This window comes from Sander vitreus, chromosome 4 (assembly GCF_031162955.1).
Source record: "Sander vitreus isolate 19-12246 chromosome 4, sanVit1, whole genome shotgun sequence".
Taxonomy (NCBI): Eukaryota; Metazoa; Chordata; class Actinopteri; order Perciformes; family Percidae; genus Sander; species Sander vitreus.
This window is the reverse complement of record NC_135858.1, coordinates 29275142-29293612: the sequence shown is the minus strand read 5'-3', so window position 1 is coordinate 29293612 and position 18471 is coordinate 29275142. Positions and strand designations below refer to the sequence as shown.

At 39.6% G+C, this 18471-nt stretch overlaps 1 protein-coding gene across 2 annotated transcripts; it reads left to right on the top strand.

Annotated features, from left to right (window-relative positions):
- The first annotated feature begins 1011 nt into the window (after positions 1-1011).
- Positions 1012-15676, top strand: LOC144517267 (keratin, type II cytoskeletal 8). Of its 2 annotated transcripts, none has more exons than XM_078249276.1 (10): positions 1012-1768; positions 7864-8072; positions 8167-8227; positions 9193-9288; positions 10967-11131; positions 12051-12176; positions 12272-12415; positions 13395-13471; positions 14109-14155; positions 14590-15676. In XM_078249276.1, exons 1-10 carry the CDS (start codon positions 1457-1459, stop codon positions 14697-14699), a joined length of 1347 nt encoding a protein of 448 aa, XP_078105402.1. In that variant the 5' UTR covers positions 1012-1456; the 3' UTR covers positions 14700-15676. The 2 variants fall into 2 exon arrangements, with proteins under 2 accessions (XP_078105402.1, XP_078105401.1); XM_078249275.1 differs by having other exon boundaries at positions 10967-11152.
- Positions 15677-18471: the final 2795 nt, after the last annotated feature.

Below are 18471 nucleotides of genomic sequence, written 5' to 3'. Positions count from 1 at the left end.
CACTACTTCACTTCTGGTTACGCACATGACTCAGAACGAGACATAGTTTAGTTCCGTAAAGTAAAAAACCAAATCACAGTTAACTTTTATTTTCAAATGGGACACAAAGCCCGGTCTCCTTGGTGAGAGTCCTGTGTTTGTTGACCCGTCAACCACCCCAACCTGCCTCCTAACGCATAATTTGGCGCTCTTAAACGTGTTTCATACTTCTTGCATTCAAGAAGTATAAAACACGCGGTGTAGACGGCTCGCATGGTTGCCGCGAACAGTCTGGTCGTTCATACTGATTCCAGTCAAAGCGGCTCCAAGAACGGATTTATTCTCTTCTGTAGCCAATCATTGCAATCTGTCCCTGTTGTAAAATCTTGGGGGTGCACGCTTGGACCTCAGGGGGGAACTCAGTCCCTAATGAGAATGTGACACGGATTCAGCGCCTTGCAAAAGTGATGTTTTTTGACACTATTAACACTATGATGAAACTAAACCTGACACTTTCTAAGTCCCAGTAATAACGACCAATTTGACACAATGTTCTAACATTCAACAATTTTAGTGTTTACGTTTCAGTTTGGGTTCTGATCTGCGCCAAGAAATTACCAACTTCTTCTCTGGGGACTACCAACATTAAACTTCACAACCGCACTCCTGCTCTCCCTCTGACGGATCAGATAGAGACTGGCACAACCACCTCCGATTGGTCAACACTACGTTTCTGTTAACCCTTTCCTTGACTGGGTTACAGGTGCACAGACACACAGGAAATTAAACGTGTTTCAAGCCCTTTGAATCTGTAATTGTTTGTCCTCTGTGACTAACAGACAAGTTTGCAACTCTAACTTGAAGCACCACAATTGATTAAAAAAAAAAGTTTTTTTATTATTATAATTTTTAGAGGGTCTAAAAAGGGTCTAAAATCACCCATGGTAAATGATGACCTTTTTCAGTTTTTTAGCATAAAAACAACATCCATCACCTGTTTTTGAAAAAAGAACAGTAACTTATTGACCCCCCCCCTCAGAAAGTCTGAAAAGTCCTTAGATATCTGACACCACAGCTCTGTGGTGCTCCAGCTTCTCTTCTCCTCCATCGACTCCCTCCCCCCGGGGGGAGGTTTAAAAGATCACGAGACACCTGAGACGCCCCACTGTGGTCTGACATTAGTACCTACCCGCTACACTTTTCTTTGCGTCTCGTTGACTCAGTTGTTCTCACCTCTGCCTGTTTTCTGCAAGTCTTGCATCTTCTTAATAACCTGCATTTTATTACAAACATCTTTTTTCTTCCCTCTCTTTTCCCCACTCTCTTCCCAATCTCTCCTTCCTCTAGCTGTCTGTTTTCCATTCCATCTGTCTCAGTCTTTCCATCTGCTTCTCTGCATTTATACGTCCATCTTTGTGTCTAACCACCTCTCACGCTCCCTTTATTCCTGCATCCTACCACCACCTCTGCCTCCACAATGAGTCTGAGTCGTACCAAGAGAATCAGCTCCAGTAACTCGGTCCGGAGCAGCAGTGGGTCCAGGAGGCTGAGCAGCTTCAGTCCGGGTCAGGGGGGTTTCAGTGGCATCTCCCTGAGCAGCAGCTCTCTCTACGCGGGGGCCAACGGGCACCACCACGGCCTCGGGTCCCCGCTGGCCGCCCTGTCAGTCAACAAGAGCCTGCTGGCCCCCCTGAACCTGGAGATCGACCCCAGCCTGTCCATGAGCCGGGCCCACGAGAAGGAGCAGATCAAGAGCCTCAACAACCGCTTCGCAACCTTCATAGATAAGGTAAAGAAACCTGAGGAGGAAGCCAATTAATCAATTACAGAAAATCAGTGGTGGAGAGTAACATAAAGTACTTGTACTTGAGTACTTCTATGTCCTGCCACTTTGTATTGTACTCAAGAGTCAAATGTGTTAGATGTATGGTGCAATGTTATAGATTAAGATCCAACTTTATTGATCCCTTGTTGAAGTCCTACTACCAGCAGTGTATAAAGTATTTCAAATCAGCTTCACCTTTACATGCTGCAACATTAAAGTGATGAACACATTAATGCACCAATAATTAGAATCCAATAATTGAATATACATTCTGAAAAGGGCCATTCTGCATGACTAGTACTTTTACTTTTGGTACTTTTAACCGTATTTTGACGCTAATCATTTTTTACCTTTACTTAAGTAAATACTTGAATGCAGGACTGTACCACTGTGGTATTAGATCTGAGTACTTCGTCCACCACTGCAGAAACTTAAACAGCAACTATTTTTGATAATTGATAAATGATGGTATATTTCAAGCCAAAAAAAAGCCAAACACTCCGATTCCAGCCCCTAAAATGTGAGGATGTGCTGCTTTCCTCTATTATATTGTTGTAGATTGAGATGTTGGTCAGACCAAAGAAGTGATTTGAAAACATCACGTTAGGCTTTAGGAATTTGTGATTGTAAGATGTTGCAATTTTTCACTATTTTCTCACATTTTATAGATTGACCAGTTTCTATTTCAACTTATAAATTGAATTCACTGGAAACTGTTAAAAGAAGAAATAACACATTCTTTATTTTTATTTTATTTTTTTTTTACAAGCAAAAGGTTGAATTCTTAAGCAATGAAACGCGTCCTCGCTCAACCTCATGCAGTCAACCATCTGATTGCTGCTACAGCATGTCTTGGTCTATTATATATCGATATCTATATCGATCTAGCTATTTAGCTGATATTACTGACTTTGCTGTCTTTATGACTGTTGTACAATGTTTTAGCACTTACTTTTATCCCTACCTGCCACTTGTGGAGACAGTGGCCAGCTAAAGTTATATAATCTCTCTTTAAAATGACCTCAGTCTCTGCCCATAGGCGTCGATTTCGGTGAGGACGGTGGGTACCTACCAGATTTCGTCATTTTCGTCATTTTGTACCCACCACTTTTTTTTTTTTTTTTTAAAACCTCGAGCTCAATTTAGTTTAAAAAAAAAAAGTCCATAACACATATAATTCTTGAGCGACAGATGTCAAAAAATCCACAACAATCTCTACGCCCACAGGACACACACACACACACACACACACACACACACACACACACACACAGCCGCTCTGCTGCCGCGCTGGCTGCACGCTCTCTGTTCACAACACTGCCTGTCGGGACATTAACGTGAAAAAGCTTAAGGTGGTTTAATGTACGTAAACAATGATCACCAAATTTCTCATGGCCATATCTTGTAATGAACACTTAAGTCTGTCAAAAAAAACCAACTAAACCGAAATCCAACGATTATAGAAGTTATCTCACATTAGCGTTGTCTTCTTCATTGGTGCCTATGGCGAGGAAAAAGCTTGTACCTAAACAATGATCAATGATTACCAAATTTCTCTCTCATATTGCTCCTCATAACCTGTCAAAAAAATCGAACCAGAAATGTGGTGATGATTGATCGTTGTTTAGGTACGTTAAACCACGTTAAGCCTTTTCTTGTTAGGACTTATAAAGCCCATGAGAACCGTGGGGAGTCAACCCACAGCCGCTCCGCTGCCCTGCTGAAAATGTGAAGCAGAAACGCTTAACGTCCATAATAATTGGAGTTAGGGTTAGATTTTTCGACTGTTTTCAGTGGTAATGAGGAGCAATATGAGAGGGAAATTTGGTAATCATTGATCATTGTTTACGTTCATTAAACCACGTTTTTATTCATTAATAAGCTACAGGACAGCGTCTTTGAAAACATGACCTGCGCGAAAGAGAAAAAAAAAAAATGAATGCGTCATTGTACCCAGCACTTCTGGAAATGTACTTCCGAATGCGTCTCTGTCCCCATCACATTTCAAACCAAACTGACGCCCATGTCTCTGCCGATTATTTGCATTTGATGTGTTTTTATGAAATGTGTTCATAAGCCCAAAAATGTTGACACATTTTTCTTAAAATAAAATAAAAATTGTTCAAACAGCATCTGTATCCAACCTGGTAAAAGTAGGTTATGTGTACCACAGGCAATCCCTTACACATTGTCACATCATTTCACACATTGTTATGATAAAAAATGTTGATTATAGCCGCTTTAAGAACTCAATCTGACCCACAGTACGTGAAGACCTATAAAAGGTCCCAATAATAACACAAGCTAAGCTCACGTACAAGAGCCCGAATGGGTGAATAACTACAGTACAGTCCTCAGGCGAGTAGAAAGAGTAAAACCCTCGCTGTTAACTGGGGAAGGAAATGTGAGAAGTAGCTGGAGAACCCATTTCCAACAGAAGCAGAAGCAGTGAGCCGCTCTGTGATAGAGCCGGACATTGATAGCGTGCTTAGGTAACATCTCTGCTTTCTCACGGAGTCGGTAACACACTTTCACAATAGAGCCATTGTTGGCTTCTCACATCAGCAGAGATACTCTTCAGGCGTACAGAGACAGAGTGCTGGGCTGGGCTGGGCTGGGCGGAGGTCCAAATGTCCAAAACTAACCTCTGCTTTTCTGAGTGCTAATTTACTTCTTTTTTTTTTTTCCAAACACTTAGTATTGGTCTGCAAGGATAAAGTTTCTGGTTCAAAGCTAAATATACAGAATGTTATTCATTCAATGTCCAAAGCTGGAACCTCACATGTTACAGCAGCACAGAAAGGGGCTGAGAGGTAACAAAATGGATAATTATTTGAATGAAATAATATATAATGATGACAAATATTACACAAGCCATATAAAATCCATCCATTACAATACAATAGAAATATAATGTACATATATTAGAAATACCAATCATAATAACCATAATAAAGATAAAAGTACTAGTAACAATACAGTGATATTGTATCCTTTTATTATGGTGATATAAGAAATTAAAACAATGTATATTAAACTAGTGTAAAAGGTAGCATAAATGATCAAACCAGCTGGTAATATCTTATAGAAAATATATATTTGACCTCATATCATTGCCTCCCATTTAAACTGCCTGTAGAAAACTACATTTTAATTTTGAGCAGCTAAAGATCCTTAAATTACATTCAAAGTACAGGAGTGGTGTCAATGTCTGAGTTTGCACACATGCATTGGCTGCAAAGAGATTAAAATAGGTCTGGAATTTTTATTTTTTTATTTTAAATGCTCACAAGGGTGTTATCCATTTCCGATTGCCAACATGTTTGCAGTAAAAACATATGTGGTCTAAAACCCTGATCAATTTTGCAGAAAAAGTTAACCCCCAAATCCATTTCAGTGTTCTAAGACAAAATATTGCGAAACCTCCCAGAAACATTTGAAGCTCGTCTCCATCCGTCTCTGTCAGTGAGACTGATGTCGTGACTTCAGGTGACTCACAAAAGAGTCTTTGTTTGTATGAGCTCTAAGCTGCAGGAGAGGTGACTTTAACCTCGACTCTTTTGGACTGAACTCACTGAAATAAATTCAAACCTGGAACCTGCTTGTTTGGGCAAGAATCAATTAAATGCAAGAGAGCAGTTGACACTAGATTTTCCTAGTTGGTACCATAGACGTAATTTACAACCCACCCAATAACCCATTCTGAGCTTTTTATGAAGTTTTTGGTGCTTTTTTGGAAATTTCTGTTGCGTTTTCAATGTTTTTTTTTTTTTTCGCCTTTTCTGACATTTATTGCCTTTTGACGTTTTTTTTTTCAATGTTTTTTCCGCTTTACTCAATACATGCAGACATGTCCCGGGACCTCCCTATATAGTTGGAGATCTCACCCAATGTTGAACCCAAAGTTACGCCTTGAGTGAAATGATGAACAATGAGGCAGTAAGACCTCTTCTTCTACTCTTCAGAACTGTTCAAAGGCAAAGTCAAGTAATCTGACTAATAAACAAACCCATAAATTACCAGTGTAATCCAACCCGCCTGGCCCCACCATTAAACATTAAAGAGCTGCTCCCCTCTTGCAGAGAAGTCATTACCCTGATGCAACATGGAAGACAAAGTTGTACTTGTTGCAGGATGATTACCCAGTTTAAATCACAGGGAAATGTGATAGCATTTATTGATACGGATTGTTGCAGAAATGAGCCTGATCAGTCGACTAAAACACAGAAACTTAAGAGCCAATAATTCAGTGAATGCATCTGGGATTTAAAAAGCCACTTAAACCCCCCAATCAGTGGTATTTAACCACTGGATATTGAAGCTATCTGTCCTATTTCCATCCCATTTCCGTCCCATTGAGTTGTTGTGTTGTTACCCAACCCGGTAGGTCAGCGTGGTGTGGTTGTGTCTCCGAGGGAGATTATTCTGTTCTGAACAGAACACAGGCTTTGTGTTAAAGGGAAGGAGGTATAATAGGTGGTGGATATACCCGTCCGCAGGCAGGAAACACGAGCTGTGCAGATACAGTCAGGTGTTGAGATCGAGCTGCTTATCTGCTGGAATGATTCCGTTTCTTTAACCTCTGTTTATCCAAGGAAGGACGTTAATCTACTGCTGCAACTAATTTTTATTTTAATTATAAATTTGAATTAAAGCTGTAAGCAGCGATGAACAGGCCCTCGCACCTCCTGGCATGTCTGGGGTACTGGCAGGACGCCAGGTCGACACAGCCATGTATTTGCATGCTAATTGAACAGTGCGCAGAGTGCGGGGCGATGGATACGATGAATTGCAACTACTTCCTGTTAATTGGCTAAATGCACAAAATGGCAGCATGCATTTTGATGCTCTATATCAAGTGTGGACCACACCGTTTAACTTTCATGGAAATTGAATGATGTTTGTCACATGAATCAGAATCAAAATCATCAGCTTTATTTGCCAGGTATGAGGACACATACGAGGATTTTTTCACACTTGGCAGGCTGTATGTAAAGAGGCTCCGTGTGTCTGGAGGTAAAAGATAAAGATGAGGATGATGATGATGTTACTGCTTCGGGCAGGCTGTCTCTCATGATAAATAGTCTTAAGCAAGGGTTACACATAGTTTTGCCTCCTCCCTGGTGGTGGGATTATGTCATTCTGTATAACATGGGACATACTGTATAGGGCTGAGTGACTGTAATGTTATTTCAATTTTTGATATGACTCTGTGTCCATGCACACATGCTGTACCAAGATCTTCTCTGACTTCAAATTTGTGTTGGAATAAACATATATTCAAGAAAGGACAACTGAGGCCTAGTCCACACATACACAAGTATTCTTTGGGTTTTGTGGATGCAAACTGTATTTAGGTCACTAATAATTGATCTTTTGAACTCTTTCCAGGTCGAAAATGTACAGAAACTCTATTTCCAGTGTTGACGTGTAGACAGCGAAAACATTTTGTCTTGTAACGTCAGAGTGTGCACCCGTATCTCTTTTAGATAGATAGATAGATACTTTATTCATCCCGAAGGAAATTTTAGGCATCCAGTAGCTTACACAACCATAACACAACAAACACATATACACACATATATCACACATACATAAGAATAAAAATAAAAATAAATATCACTCACAGAAATGCAATGAGCACTTTTTCTCTGTCACAAATGAGGCGATATTTCGTGCAATGGCGGACATGGCTAGAATAATGCTTACCGCTTACCGTACAGGACTTTTTACATGTTTACCAGGGGTGTCGGACTGGGGGTGGAAATGGGACTGAGTACCCAGGGCCCTCATGTAGGAGAGCCAAAAAAGATGATAGAATGAATAGCTGTGGATGCTTTGTATTTCGGTCATATCTTTCCCACTGCTAATTAAAGTTTTTTAACAAGTCAAAGATGATTATTTGATAAGTAACTATGGATAGCTAGCTAACAAGCACAAATCTGACCAGATGTATCATGTCAAAACGTGCAGTATGCCCGTTAGAAGATGCATTTTGGGATCTGGAAACCCTTAAACAGCTCTTTCTATCTAATTTATTTCCCATTTCCATCATTCAGGTACGCTTCCTGGAGCAGCAGAATAAGATGCTTGAGACCAAGCTGGAGCTGCTGCAGGGCCAGGGGGTGGGCCGGTCCAACGTGGAGCCCCTGTTCGAGGCCTACATGGCGGGGCTGAGGCGCCAGATGGACCTGGTCAACAACGACAAGACCAAACTGGACGGGGAGCTGAGGAACATGCAGGGCTTGGTGGAGGACTACAAACACAAGTGAATAAAGTCACTGTGGTGGTAAATAAAGTCACCGTGAGTTCTGTAATATCTCATGGTATTTCACCGTATGTGTGTCCTGTCTCTGTTACAGATATGAGGACGAGATTAACAAGAGAAACAACCTGGAGAACGACTTCGTAATCCTAAAGAAGGTCAGCAGACACACACATTCATTCATACTTTACAGGTGTGGTGAGTAAGATGAATCACTCTATTGTACTTATTGTTTCCCTCTCTACATTCATGCATCAAAATCCATGTAATGTCAGTGTCACATGAGAACAGCAGCAGAGTCCATGTAAGACAAATCTGGTTTCATGGCCCGACTATCGGTTGGAAAATGTACCATGACTTAAACTTTATAAAATCATTTCTTTGCTATTGGATAATTTTGAGGTATGCTAGCAGCAAATGTTAGTGGTGAACGCCTTCATCATACCTGCTACACATCAGCATGTTAGCAGGCTCCAATAGTGGAGGAAGTATTCAGATCCTTTACTTTAGTAAAAGCACTACTGTAAAAATACTTATAAATAAGTAAGAAGTCCTGCAATGAATATGTTGCTTAAGTAAAAGTATGTAAGTATCATCAGAAAATGTACTTAAAGGTACTAAAAGTAAAAATACTCAATGCAGAAAAATCCTTACATTTTAGAAACTGGAAATGATCCAAACTGTTTTGTCATTCAACTAAATGATCAGCTGATCATTTCAGCTGGACTTGTAGGTCGTTATATTGTTGAGTATATGTAGTAGTTTGATTTATAATAGAACATTGTATTTTATAAACTATATGTGTTTTGTGTGCAAAAATCTTAATGTTTAAAGTAGTAACTGAAGCTGTCAGATGAATGTAGTGGAGTAAAAAGTACAATATTTCTCTCTGAACTGTAGTGGAGTAGAAGTAGAAAGTAGCATGAAAATAAATACTCAAGTGAAGTACAAGTAGGCTATCTTAAATTTGTATTTAAGTACAGTGCTTGAGTAAATCTACTTAGTTACATTCCACCACTGGCAGGCTCTCCGAGCTGCTGTTACATCTGTGTGTGGTGTTTGTGTGTGTGTGTGTGTGTGTGTGTGTGTGTGTGTGTGTGTGTGTGTGTGTGTGTGTGTTCAGGATGTAGACTCGGCCTATCTGGTGAAGGCCGATCTGGAGGATAAGGTGGGAGCTCTGACAGATGAAATCAACTTCCTGCGCAACGTCTATGAGGAGGTACTGGACATTTTTAATGCTTTGAAACATTGAAGCTGAATTTATCAAAACAGTCACCTTCCTTTTTTTCTTTATTTGCACACTCTGGTATCCAGTTATTTCCTTCTGTGTCACACTTTCCTTTGGTTCGTTGTCTCTGTCTCCCGACTCATTGGAGAGTTGACTTCAAACACTAACTGCCTCTGGGATGCTAAAGGGAAATCTTTCTTTTGTTGTTGTTACGTATTGTCAGGCTTCTTGGAACACAAAAACCCTTAACAGGAAAACTGTTCATAGTTTCCCCTAAAGAGCTTGATGCTCTGCAGCTGCACAGAAACATGCCTGGACATGTAGTTTGTTGATGACCTAACAATGTTCATTTCAGTTTGGCCTTTGTGATTGCAGGATTCTGATATTGCTGGAGATATTTCTGTCAAGTTCACTTTTACTAATTACTTGTGTGTTGGACAGTTTATGTAGGCGCTCAGAAACTTCTGTCATGTTGTTACCCAGTACACAGTTTTGTGTGTATTTGCTGTTTTTTTTTTCAACTGCATAAGTTACAATGTGTTGACTTCTCAGTGAAGACTAGAGCTGCAAAGATTAATCGATTAATCAATTAGTTGTCAGCTATTACATTTTTTATATATATATTTTAATATTTGATTAATCAGTTTGAGTCATTTTTTATTACTTTTTTTTTTTTAAACCCTGATTCCAGCTTCTTAAAGCTTTAGTGCAGTTTAACGGTTTTTTTTATATTAATGAACGTCGGTTACATTCAAGCCATTGCCAAATGATTTGATACAAAGCAATGTAGCCAGCTCAACCAAACTATCTCTGTATTTCTCAGCATGGCTATGGTGTCGTCTGGCAACTTTCGCTCATAGAAGCTTGAGTGATGCGTTTTACGTCATCGCTGAGAAAGAACAACAGCAGCGTTCAACTTTGGAGACAAAGAGGACATAACAATTACAAGATAACTACCTCTTCTGAAGAGTCCATCATGTTATTTTAATTAATCCTCCGTGTCCTCCTTGGCTTCTAGCAACTGCGTGGAGGAGAGGTGGGGGCGGTGCGCGATAACCAAAGGCTTGTATCATGTGGATGCAACGGCAGTGTTGTTGTCATTACTTAGAATTCCTCATGGGCGAGACGGAAACTACGCACTATAGCTTTAAATGTGAATATTAGTTTCTTCACTCCTCTGGGACAGTAAACTGAATATCTTTGAGTTGTGGACAAAACAATACATTTAAGGATGTCATCTTGGGCTTTGGGAAACACTGATCAACATTTTTCACAATTTTTTGACATTTTATAGACCAAACAACTAATCACAGAATAATCAACAATAAAAATAACCGTTAGTTGCAGCCCTAGCGAAGAAATAAAACATTTCATAGTATTTTTGTTACTTTTTGTTCATGGTTATAACGTTAAATACCTAACACATGTCTGAATAGTCAAAAAAACTACAAGTGAACTGATACCGCCATCTTAAAAGTGACATCATAATGCCGTACTCACCAAATCTTTGTAGCGGTTCAACAGTGAACCACACAACAATATCCAATTTGAAACAACATTTAAAAAATCTGAATAAATAGTCAATTTAAACAGATTTGATCCAATATTGTCTCAAAGTCTTATTTCTACGTGGCTCATCAGTGACAGCATGTTATGTTTCCTGCCCCAGGAGCTGCGTGAGCTGCAGGCCAGCATTAAAGACACGTCGGTGGTGTTGCAGATGGACAACAGTCGCAGCCTGAACATGGAGCAGATCGTAGCTGAGGTCAAAGCCCAGTACGAGGAGATCGCAGCCCGCAGCCGAGAGGAGGCCGAGGCCTGGTACAAGACCAAAGTAAAGACCAGGAAACAGGAAGCTGAGTATAAGTGCCCAGGAACAGATATCCAGTATGCGTTGTAATCTATTATAGCAGCCTACAGCGTGTGCTGCAACAGAGATATTGAATATTCGACCCACTGAACTCACATCTCTGAACAAAAGAGGTGACAAGTTGTTATTTGAGAGTGAAATCCAAAACTGTCCTAAATAAAACACAAGCTGAACTAAGAAGACATTTGAGATGATTGGTGTTGGAGGAAGTATTTAGTTAATTTAGTTAAGTACAAGTAGCAATACCACACTGTGAAAATACTTCATTAAAAGTTCAAACATTAAGCAAAAGTATAGGAGTATTAGCAACAAGATCAAAAGTTCTCATTATGCAGAATACCCCCTCAGTGTTGTATCGTATTATTATTATTAGTGATATATAATCCATACTTCAATGTTGTAGTTAGTGGAGTTGGAGCTAATTATAAGTACTTTATATACTGTTTTGTAGTTTCATCTATAATGTGCGTCATCTTTTATAAACTGATCATATGTTTTGTTTACAAAATCTTAATCTGAAAAGTAGCTCGTAACTTTTAGTGTAAAATAAATATGTAAAAAGGTACAATATTTCCCTCTGACATGTGGTGCAGTAGATGTATAAAGTATAGGAAATACTAAAGTTAAGTACTTCAAATTAGCACTTAAGTACAGTAGTTAAGTAAATATACTGTTGACCACTGAAGACCTCTCCTCTGTTTTTATAAGTTTCAGATCAGCCAAATTACAAAATAACACGTTTTCTCATTAACTTTGAGTAATATCCAAACATACTTGAAGATAATAAGTTAATTTTTTTTGTTGACCCCGTATCATTTACATTTCTCTGTCCAAAGAGAGATGGCAGTGATGCCGCTAATGTTGCCTCTCCTCCTGTCTGTAGTTCGACCAGATGTCGGTGCAGGCGAGTCAGTACGGAGACGAGCTCCGCGTGGTGAAGGGAGAGGTGGCCGAGGTCAACCGCCTGATCAGCCGGCTGCAGAGCGAGATCGAGGCTGTCAAGGCTCAGGTACAGCTACAGGAAATATGCAGCCCTACAGAACTTGATTTTGTAGATTGAATTACATCCAGCATGGATGATTTGTTTTTCCCGTCACCCCTCAGCGTGGCAATCTGGAGAACCAGCTGGCTGAGGCCGAGGAGCGTGGAGAGCTGGCTGTGAAAGAAGCCAAGGCCCGGACCAGAGACCTGGAGGATGCTCTGCAGAGGGCCAAACAAGACATGGCCAGACAGCTCCGAGAGTACCAGGTGAGCCAGAGAGAGTGGGGGTCGAAAGAAAAGATGACAGAGAATATACAGGAAGGAGCAGAATCAAAGGTCAAGCTTTATAAGCCTCTTTCCGACCAAGTAGTTACAGGAACGTAGTTATAGGAACAGTCCACTTCTAAACAGTTCTACTAACTACTCTCCCCCAAAACCGGTTTTACCATTTGCATTCACACTGGCCAAGTGGCCATAGGAACTGACCTTTTGTTATTATAATCACAGCCATCTAACCACCACTATGCGTTAAAGGGAAAACGGAAAAGACCCTGCTCTGAAGTAGGACCGGAAAGACTTACAGGAACTGTGGCCAGAGGAACTTAATAATCCCCAAATTGGTCCAGTCGGAACACGAGAAAAACAGCATTCTAGGAATGTTATGTTCTAGGAACTGCAAAAAATCCCTCCGGTCGGAAAGCGGCTATAGTTATCAAGGGAAGGGTTAAACTGACGGGTTAAAGGTGCCCCAAAGACGTTTTGTCTCTCATCAGAGAGACTTCTTCAGTTCTGACTGAACGGTAGAGAAACCAAGCTGTGTAACCTCTGGGTCAGTGTCAAGATGATCGATACTGCTTGGTTCATCAGACAGTCGTTGTGGTCGTTGGAGACACCCGAGGCCAAGTTTCAACTACCATCATTGGCATTCTCACATCAGGCCAGATGTGAGTGTTTGTCTAGTTTCCTGGGAAGAGATGATAGAACAGTATAGTAAGGGGGTCATGGTAAGTGCTGTTGAGCACTAACAAACAAAGTGGTATCGATCATCTTGACAGCAACCCCACTGAGATTAAACAGATGTCCTATTGTTCAGTCCGAACTGTAGGAGTCTCTCGGATGAGAGATGAAACGTCCTCGGAGCACCTTTCCAAGTCCAGTTGGCCTTGAGCTTAAACCTTCCCTGGATAACTCTCCAGTTATACGAAGTCACATTGGTCTAAAAATTCTTTTTCTTCTTCACTTGCAGGACCTGATGAACCTGAAACTGGCTCTGGACATTGAGATCGCTACCTACAGGAAGCTGCTGGAGGGAGAGGAGGACAGGTAAGAGAAGAAGAAGAAGTGAGCGCATACTTTTAACTTTTAGTACGTACTGCAGCAGCCCTTACAAAGTATGCACTGTTGCATATGCATACAATAGGGGCATACTGAATAATGTCAGTCTGTAAACGGGTTCAGGCTTTTAAAAAGCTGTCAATCAAAATGTACTTGTCGGACTCAGGCCTTGTTGGGCCTAACTTTTAAGGCCCGATTACAGCTCTACCTGTCACTGCATCGATGCAGAATCGTCCAGGTCTGCATCGCGATGCTTCGATGCAAAGATTAATTTGGGACAAGGGCTATCCTGGACTAAAGAAATTCTTAGTCGACTCACACTCATAATGTATGATTTTGTCAACTAGTTAGTTGATTTAATCGAAACGAAACATCTGTAAAACGGAGTTTCTTCACAAAGAATTACGCAAACACACCGCTTTAAATCTTGTATTTTCCAGAGATGTGCTTAAATGTAAGACCAAAATGACCGATTAGTCGACGACACGACTTAGAGGGGCAGCCCTAATTGAGACAAATAAAATCTTTTTTCTGGCATACCAGATAGTAGTATGGGTATTGGAACACAGGGAGTTACTTCTTCAACACAACACATCAACTAACCTCTCTGTTTGTTTTTCGGCAGAATTGGACATCAGTCCATCCTCAACATCCAGACCATCTCCAATTACAGTATGTAACTATATGGAGCTCCACTTACACTGAGGACTAGACTCCTAAACCAGTCCATAACCTTCACAATCATTCTGGACTGGCACACAATTATAAAGTAAACGCAGTGTAAATGCAGGATAGTTCTCTTTTGGGTTTGTGTTCAACTGTCTGCCTTCTAAATGACATATTCCACTTTCTTTTTAGATTTAATTATTTGACTGTTAAATTAAGTCTTTTGGGGTATCGCAACCGCAATGTCAAATACTTTACTGATACACGTCTCTCTTAATCTTTGTCTTCCTCTCTGTCTCCTCCTCCCTGTTTGTTTTTCTTTGCCTCCGACCATCGTCCTGTCCTTCTTTTCCCCTCTCTCTCTCTCTCTCTCTCTCTCTCTCTCTCTCTCTCTCCCTCTCTCTCTCTCCCTCTCTCTCCCTCTCTCTCTCTCTCTCCAGGTACTAAAAGTACTAATGGCTACCACAGCAACAGCTGCTCTCCTGCTCCAAAACTGCTGATAAAGACAACTGAGACCAGAGATCACTCTCACAGATACAGCAGTCACTGAAAGGACACACAGCATGCAGGCAGTGGTGGGATGTAACTAAATACATTTACTCAAGTACTGTACAATAGTACAACTTTGAGCTACTTTACTTTTCTTTTTGTGCTACTTTATACTTCTACTTCACTACATTTCAGAGAGAAATATTGTACTTTTTACTCCACTACATTCATCTTGACAGCTTTAGATAGGAATTCTACATAATGACAACAAAACTGTCGGCGCGTCCACATGATACAAGCCTTTCCTTTTCACTGCAGGACTTTTACTTTATATGTATTTTTAGTTGGTATTAGTACTTTTACTTTGTCACACTGCATGCATGTACTACTATACACAATTATACACCCACAAGAAACATGTGGATATGCACACACACACACACACACACACACACACACACACACACACACACACACACACACACACACACACTTCATTAACAGGTGTCTCTAAATGTGAGCGGTGCAGGTTCATTTCTAACTTTGACTTATTGTAGAATAATGGGGGAAATCATCTAAACATGAACATTTAAGTAGTGGGAATTGTTGTTTCTAATATAATTTACATTATATAAAGAGCTTTAATGTATTTACTGTTGTCTGTTGGGAGCATTTTGATTCAGACCTTAATTGAACTCAGCAGCATTGGGTCTTTTTGGTTTCTAACAAACACTGTAGTAAACTGCTCAATTAGTTTCTATGATCAATTAATCCGGAGCGAGATTATAAAAATATTGTAGTCTGAAAGTTTATTTGGGGGATATCCTGTTAGAGGTGTGCTTAGATATGCATTTTATATCCAACAAAGAGTTTTGTGTCAGTTCAGACTTTTACTCTGAAGGTCTTTCATGAACATTTTCTCGATGCTATTATCAGATAAACTGCTGGTCTTTAGCTACAGCTGTGGTCGTTGGGTTTAAGTTCCTTTATTACTTTTCTGCTGTTGCTTCCACAAATAAAATGAACATAAACAAAAAAGGCTCTGGAGTTCTTATTATAAAAAAAAATATTAAAGGTGCAATATGTAATACTGGCAGCTAGTGTTTAAAATAGTTACTGCAGTACAAATTCAAAATACTGGAGAAAGTCGTTTCCCCCACCCCCTCCTCCCCAGACGTGAAGTTCATGTTGGTTGACAGGCTGAGACCGCAACATCCACAACAATGTTGCTAGACGCTTGTCTCACATAGCCAGACATTACTTCACAGCACAGCGGAGTAGCTAATGTTAGCCCGTGCACACCCTGAACTCTGTACGCAACTGACAGGCACACTTTTTCGGCTTAGAATTATGGTACCGGAACCGCTAACAACACAACAACCTCGCCGTCCTCTCCACCCTGATGGACAGACACACTTCCTAGGCTTAGAATTACAGTACGAACCACTAAAAATAACACTACCTTGCTGTCCTCTCCAGCCAACTGGACACACTTTATTGGCTCAGAATTATGACAACAATCGCTAAACACACTGCAAACTCACGGTCCTCTCTTCCCAATTTACAGCCTCCCTCTCTTGGCTTACAATAACTCACGTTGTCGACTACGGCCGCTGAACAGGCTACACATTGTAAACAGCCGTGGTCTGCTTGCCTGGTCCTCCAGAAACGTTAGCAGTTAGCACGATTAGCACGGTTAGCGTGGCAGCATTAGCCAGGACTCACTTCACTGGCTGTGTCTCAATTGTTTTTGCGAGTAACCAACTCGGGTACTCTAGCTATATAATTCAACAACACGAATGTTGAAATGACATAAAATGCCCGTCCCTTGTAGCCGTGATAAATTAGCCTGAAGCTAATGCTTACCTGTTCAGGAGGAAATTAGCCAACTCGGCATTCTTTTGGGCTCTAAGCTGTCTCCATCTTTCAAATACATCTCCAATATTTACCCGGGGTTTGTTACGTCTCTGGTCATGCAACTGTTAGAAACATGCCTTTTTTTTTAGGTCGGGCAGAATTTATCTCCGTTGATCCTGTTCGTTTGTTTGCTGCTTTCATGGCTTTACTAACATTACAGCTGTAGCGCGCTGGGTTTAAGTTTTTACAGGTATATCTGACAACCTGGCCTGGCTGTCAAACTGGGCAGTTGAAAACAACACACAGGCCAAAACACAAACATAAATTCCGTCACGGAATGGAAATTTCAAAAGGTGAAAATACTGGCATTAGCATTGTTGTCAGAAAAGATAGTATTTCAACTTAGCATGTTTCCTTAATATCTGATGGCACATTGGGTTCATTTTTGGATTTGTTACAGTAAATATGTTACATATTGGACCTTTAAGTGTACTATTCAAATGCTTTAATTTAACTGTGAGGGTAATACAATGTGCAATGCTATTTATGAGTAGGCTAATAAACATTTAATTTCATAATCATAATGATTGTTTTTGCACCTTTGTAGTGTGAATTAAATTCTATTTTTGGGACTGTTATCAAACATGCAATTCTTGTTTTTATATCCATATTTTATTGTATATCTGTATCATATTGGATATGATTAACATTTGCATTACTTTTTAACTTATATTACAAAAACAAGCTGTGATTCTGACTCAATTAAGTGAATGCAAAATATACCTGAGTAATATTGAGTGAATTGAATCCTATTACACAAAATGTAAAAACATTGGCATACGATAATATATTTTGTAATTAATAATAATAATAATTATATTATTATTATTATTATTATTATTATTATATTAAATAATTAAAAGGAAAATTTGATGGTATTGTAATTTTGCAGTTTCTTTCATTATAATGGAGAAACCATGTTCACACCATGTGAATTACTACATAATGTAAGTACCCAGAGGTCTGTCAAAAATACATAGTTTTACTTTGGAGTGCTTACAGTTCTGGTTGAGCACTGTCCTCTAGTGGGTATATCATCTATGTGCACTTCAACACACAGGAACAGTGGGAAGTTGTGGAAGTTTTCTTTTACCTCAACAGCTGCAGTGTGCTCATATTCAGGGTAAAGCTGTGGTTTTATGATCTAACCGTTGTTTAAGAAACTTTTCTTCCCATCCACACCACAATACAAAGCTGTCTTAACACGTTAAATAAGAATCTCACATGTGGATCAGATTGAATTGAAATCAAATCAACTATCACTCCCAAAATTATTGCCAACAACTAAACCAGCAATAATGTTAATGTTTGCTGTTAAATGTTTGTTTACATCAGTATTATTTGTAAATACAGATATTAGAACTATATTTTCCATTATGATCATTTGAGAAGCACACAAAATATATATATTTTTTATCAGGCATCTTCATCTGTGGCAGCATACTGTAGGCCTATATGTGATGTTTTAATATAGGCTAGATTTGGCCTTTAAAAGGAAATAAAAAAAACATAGCCTTTATTAGTAACTTTACAAAAAAACAGAAATATAACGCAGTTTACAAGTGGTGTTTTGAGCTTAATGCAAACACATCTTAGATCAGTGTGTTAGTTTTAAAGGGATTTGGTCTTAAACCACTGTACACATTGCAATTTTAAAGAAAAGGTCAGGGGATATCCAGTCAGTAGGATTCATTCTGTGGACCATTATTATCTGTATGAAATGTTGTGTCAACTCATTCAATTCATTAAAATATAGGACAGACCGATTGACATTGCCATCTCTGTAGCATATATATGTATATAATACTATACGGTCTTTACTGCAAAGTTGGAATTGACATATAGTTTGTTTGTTTATTTGTACAGTTTTTGTCCCATTTCACAAGTTATATTATTGGCAATGACACTTTTATTGT